The sequence below is a fragment of the Zonotrichia albicollis genome, chromosome 12 (genome assembly GCF_047830755.1).
Source record: "Zonotrichia albicollis isolate bZonAlb1 chromosome 12, bZonAlb1.hap1, whole genome shotgun sequence".
Lineage (NCBI taxonomy): Eukaryota > Metazoa > Chordata > Aves > Passeriformes > Passerellidae > Zonotrichia > Zonotrichia albicollis.
The window spans coordinates 18,340,001-18,346,323 of record NC_133830.1 but is presented as its reverse complement, the minus strand read 5'-3'; the positions used below and the strand labels follow the sequence as shown (position 1 = coordinate 18,346,323).

At 35.4% G+C, this 6,323-nt stretch overlaps 1 protein-coding gene across 1 annotated transcript in view; it reads right to left on the bottom strand.

The window, feature by feature from the left end:
* Positions 1–256: 256 nt before the first annotated feature.
* Positions 257–6,323, bottom strand: part of ATG7 (autophagy related 7) — a 115,472-nt gene continuing 109,405 nt past the window's right edge. The window contains exon 19 of the mRNA XM_074550129.1: positions 257–1,387. Within this exon, the coding sequence (XP_074406230.1) occupies positions 1,355–1,387 (33 nt within the window). The 3' untranslated portion in view covers positions 257–1,354. The remainder of the gene's footprint in view (positions 1,388–6,323) is intronic.

Sequence of the window (6,323 nt, the reverse complement as noted above, 5' to 3'; positions counted from 1 at the left end):
CTATTTTAGACACTTGGTGCAAACCTCAGCAGGTTTCAATAAATAATTTCTGATCAGAGGATGGGAGTTGCATATTCTTGACCTGACTGATCTTGTTCTGACTGGGAAATTCTGGGAAACTCTCTACAAAATAAAAATCTTCACAGCTTATGTTAAGGAAGGAACTAAAATAATTGGATTGACCAACTAATTTTTATAATATATCTGGGAAATAGAGGCTGCTTGGCAGATAAAGCGATTTGTATTTTTTTCTAAGTGAGTTAACTCATAAACCCCACAATATAAAGCTACGAAAGGGATTTCAAATTTCCTTCTAAAACTTATTCCAAGTGCAGAACAATAGATTCACTTTCAATTTTGCAGTAAAATGTGCTTTGAGATTTCAAAACTCCATTTTTCTCAGGCTGTTTTTTTAAACTCCAGGATTCTCAAACTCCTGGTTTTGCTTATGAAGCCACTTGAAAAAACTCAACCAACCAAAAAGGAGAAGAGAATTTCTGGTTTTGAACACCTGCAGGGCTCTGCATGAGCACACCCAAGAACAGCAAAGTCAGGGAACAAATTTCTCATTTCACTGAAGCATTTGACTGAATCAGTGACCCACCACCTCCTAAAGTGAATTTTTACCATAGAACAGAGATTTCTCTGAGCTTCAGGGGAGCCTAAGCATTATACAAATGCATTTTGGTCTTTCCTGGGCAAAAATCAGCCAAACCACTTTGTTCCCACAGCATGACAAGATGGGATCTTCACAGGGAATAGTAAAAACTCCATGGACACATCCAGAACAACTGCACCTGAAATTCGTGTTTGCAAATAATTCCTGTGGTGGAGGCAGCAGGTCCAGCTCCTTCCCCACTCCTCCCCACCTTTAAACATTGAATTTAACTCCCAAGAGCAGAAATCTTCACCAATTCCAACTGAAGTGGCCCAAATCTGAGAGAGATGAAACAAACCATTCAGAAATGCTGTTCGGACATGGCCGCTGAGAAGCAAAATAAAACCTGGCCCAAACAAACCACCCAAAGTTACTTAAGCAGCATTTTTTTTTAGATGTAAGCCATATTTAGAAGCTTTAAAAAAAAGCAAAAAAAAAAAAAAAAAAAGAGAGAGAGAGCAGGTTTAAACACACATTGCTGCAGTTATTTACACAATAAAAATGAAAATATGGTGAGCTCTGTCCACAAGAGAAGAGCTGCTGTTGCAGAGCAGTTATTGGCAGCAGGCAGGACGTGGGCTCTGTTTGTTTGCCTTGCCAGCAGCCAGGAGGGGTGAGCAATCATTAACTCCTCCCAGCACAGGTAAAAGGCAGGGCTGCGCCCCCGAGCATCCTCCTCCTCCTCAGCGCCTCATCTCAAACTGTTTCATCATCGCTCATGTCCCAGATCTGCAACAACAAAAAAAAAACAAAAAAAAAAAAAAAAAAAAAAAAAAAAAAAAAAGAATTTTAGCTTGTGCACTTGAAATGTGCTGTTAAAACGCTCTGGAAAATTCACATTGCTGTTTAAAAGTAATAATAAATAGCATTTATGAATTGCTGCCTAGCACCAATGGAGCCTTACAGAAAATTCAGTTTTTTTCTCTTAACAACCATACACCAACAAGTATTTGTCATCCTGGGGGTATTTTTATCATCTATTTTTCAGCATTTGTCACTTTGGTTATTTGGTATTTATTATCGTTTACAGACAAGAAATCAATTTGGTTATTTTTTTATTTATTGTCATTTACAGATAATAAATAAATGTGGCTATTCGCAAGTTTATTATCATTTATAGTGAGTTTTCTTTTTTTGGTAATCTTGGGGGGTATTTTTAACTTCTACTTTTCAGCATTTGTCACTTTGGCTATTTGGTATTTATTGCCATTTACAGGTAATAAATCAATGTGGCTATTTGCGATTTATTATCATTTACAGATAAATCAATGTGGCTGTTGCTATCTATTATCATTCAAAGTAAGGGGTTTTTTATAATCTTGGGGGTATTTTTAACATCTATTTTTCAGCATTTGTCACTTTGGCTATTTGGTATTTATCATCATTTACAGATAAGAAATCAGTGTGGCTATTTGCTATTCATTGTCATTTATAGACAATAAATAAATAAATAAATTAGATATTTATTACCATTTATAGTAAGTTTTTTTTGTAACCTTGGGAGTATTTTTAACACCTACTTTTCAGCATTTGCCACTTTAGTTACTTGGTATTTATTATCATTTACAAAAAATAAATCAATCTGGTTATTTGCTATTTATTATTGCCATTGCATATAACAAATAAATTGGCTATTTGCTCTTTATTACCATTTAAAGATTATAAATCAATGTGGCTCTTTGCTGTTTATTATTATTTAAAGTAAGGTTTTTTTGTAATCTTTGGGGGTATTTTTAACATTTCCTTTTCAATGTTTGTCACTTTGGCTATTTGGTATTTATTATGACTTAGAGTTAATAAATCAATGTGGCTATTTGCTATTTATTATCATTTACAGATAATAAATCAATGTGGCTATTTGCAATTTATTATCATTTACAGAAAAGAAATCAATTTGGTTATTTGCTATTTATTGTCATTTACAGATAATAAATAAATCAATGTGGCTATTTGGCATTTATTATCATTTACAGCTTGGCATTGGCACACACTTCATGTGAATAATCACTTCTAATAAACAGCTTATTTTACTAAACACTGCAGAGAAATTCTAGACAGTGATGAAGAATTACTTGGTCATTTTTCACATAGATATTAAATCTCATAAACAGCATCTGCAAAACAAGAAATTATGTGGAAATTTGTACCTTTTTACTGCTTAAAAAAGAATTAAACTACACTTTTTTTCCCTGCTCTATAATATATTATTTCCCTGCTAATATAATATAATATAATATAATATAATATAATATAATATATAATATATAATATATAATATATAATATATAATATATAATATATTATATATTATATATTATATATTATATATTATATATTATATATTATATATTATATATTATAAATATAATATTGTACTTTTATTTTCTGACTTGCCCTTGGCCACTAAATGGTTCTAGAGTGGGGAAAAATGAACATTTCCCCAGAATATCCAGGTGTCCTGTGAACACACGGAGGTGCAGCGGTGGAAATTCCCAGCGGGGATTTGCAGAGCTCTCTGGGGGGAGAAAATATTCTCATTAAATCTTTCCTTGCTGCGCAACAGGGATGCTGCAAAAACATATTTTCTGATATTTGTTCTGATATTTATTCTGATATTTATTCTGATATTTATTCTGATATTTCTCAGAGGTTCAGCTCATGGCAAAGCCCCTCTTTGCACCTGGCAGGGTTTAAGCTCAGGATTAACTTGGGTACTGAGCCTTGTGCTGGATTTAATCCCACCAACAGCGAGTTTATAAAGCTGCATCTGTGGCTGGGAGCATTTCAAACTTGCCCAAATGATCTGCAACACTTGTGGGGCGCTGCAGATGACACAGGACAAGTGGTTTGGAGCCAGCAGCACAAAAATGCCATTTTTGCAGAGCCCGCAGAAATGCCCGAGCAAAGGAGCAGCAGCGTTTCTGTGTCCCAGGGGAAATCAAACCCAGCTCGTGTGCTGGCCAGCTGAGTTCATCTCTCATTTCACATCCTGGCCACTGAAATCCACCCAGCCCCTCTGGCAGCTTTGGGCTGTAAATTCTTCAGGGCACAAAGCAGGGTTTGACACGCGCCCAGTGCCGGGACAATGGGGCACTGTTCTCTCTGCAGTGGGCAGACAAATAAAAAATACAAATAACCCCTTTTCTGCACAGGCAACAATTGACCTAGAGCTTTAATAAACCCTCAGAGGAAAAAAAAAAAAAAAAAATGGACTACTTCTGGAATTTAAAAATGTTCAGAAAAAATCGCTTCCAATCCAGCTGGGGAAAGAAATAAAATCAAAGGAAAACTGTCATGGCAAGGTTTTGTGTGTTCCTAGAAGAGGCACAAAATGGTGGTGTAAATCCTGATGGAAAATGCTGAGGAACAGTTTGTTTACAAAAGGAAAAAAAAGAGTTTTCATCCTGCCCTAGATGAGCAGCTCGGAGCCTGCCAAGGCAAACACAAATGTCCAGCTCGCCAGTCAGGGTCAAGGATGTGGAAAATAAATACAAAAAACCAAATCTTTAAATAGAGTTTAGGGTATGATTCAAGCAGAGAAAAGCAGAAATCCCAAGCTCAGACAGTCCCCTTAGCCCAGAGCCTGAAAACAAAGCAGGACTGACAAGGAAACTCTCTCCTACACAAAGCTCAGCTCTCTGAACAAAAAGGAGGCTCTGAACAAAAAATATTCACAAAAACACTGAAAATGAGGTTCACAAACACTCAACCATCCTGGGCTGAGAAGGATGATTTTTAAATGCTTGAAAGTGTTTTCCTTCCAGGAGAACAGAGAATTATATCCAGTTTACACTGCATGCAATCCCAGAACCATCAAACCATAGAATGCCTTGGGTTGAAAGGGATTTAAAACTGATTTTATTCCATGGGCAGGGACAACTTCCACTATCCCAAACTGCTCCAACCCAAATCCAACCTGGCCTTGGACACTTCCAAAATTCCAGCACAGCATTTTCTATGATTTAGAAACAAGCAGGGTTTTTTATGAAAAGAGAATGCATTCAATTAAATTTATTTATATTTAACTGAATATGAATATGAATATATTTAATTAAGTAAATAGAAATAATATAAACAATATATGATATATGATATATGATGTAATATATAGTATATATTATATAATATATATTATATATCATATATTATATATCATATTATATACTATATATAATATATATAATATATACACTAATATACTATATAATTTATATTATATTATATTATATTATATTATATTATATTATATTATATTATATTATATTATATTATATTATATTATATTATAAATATAATGTAAAATATAAATATATAATATATTTAAATGTAAGTATAAATATATTTAATTAATTAAATAATATCAATTTAATTTATATTTAATATAAATTAAATATATCTAACAAATAGATATAGAGATATCTTTAAGAAGTACATGCAGAGGGAAGAGGAAAACCCAAAACAAAAGCGGAAAATTCAATGCAGAATTTAACAATTGCAAATTGACTTCAAGAAAACAAACTCCATAGGATTGTGCAAAGGAAATTGTGTGAAACACTGACAGCTGAATCATCACAGGCTCCTGACTAAGAGCAATAAATGTTCTCAAAAATGATGTGCAAACTTTAATAGGTGATGACTGTGCAAACTCTGGGGATGACTTCAAAAGAGTGAACCTTTTAAGAGAGGAAATAAAATACAGAAAGCCAAGAAAGACACTGTGTGAAATGGCTGTCAAAAGAGTCTGGTTTGGATTCGAATGATGTGAATTTGGATTTTTTCACGTCTCCTCTGTCCTGCAGCACACCTGCTCTTATGTGTACTATCAAAGAATGGATAGTGCAGATATAAAGGCAAACATAATTCCAGCTCCAGAGCCACAATTCCCACTGATTTTCCACAGCTCCAAACTGCACTTTCAATAAATCCAATGGAACTGGGAGTCTTGCACGTCCTCCCTAGCACAGCAACACCTGCAAACTGAATTTCCACAACAACATCTCCAGAACTGGTGCTCACCCACCCAGGCTTTGCATCTCCCAATTAAGTTCCTTCTAAGAGAGGAAATAAAATACAGAAAGCTGAGAAATACACTGTGTGAAACGACTGTCAAAAGAGTCTGGTTTCCAAACCAAGCTGTAAATTTGGATTTTTTCACGTCTCCTCTGTCCTGCAGCACACCTGCTCTTATGTGTACTATCAAAAAATGGATAGCACAGATATAAAGGCAAATCCAAACGCAGCTCCAGGCAAAGAGAGAAGTCAGGGAATCATGGAGGAGATCATGGAGGAGCTGCCAGCCCCACCCAGCCTGCACAAACTTGGGCACATGAGCTGAATTCACCTCCTCATTCCAACACCTGCTCTTCCATTCCAGCTTCTGAAATTTCAAGTGCAAATTCGGGATGTTCAGGAGAAGGGAAGAATTCCCACACTTGTTTCCTTGCAAGTCCAACTATTATTTTTGTCAAAAAATAGGAAGAATGAGGAAGGGGAAAGCCACAATTCCCACTGATTTTCCACAGCTCCAAGCTGCACTTTCCATACATTCAATGGAATTGAGTCTTGCCTTTCCTCCCTAGCACAGCAACACCTGCAAACTGAATTTCCACAACAACAGCTCCAGAACTGGTGCTCACCCACCCAGGCTTTGCATCTCCCAATTAAG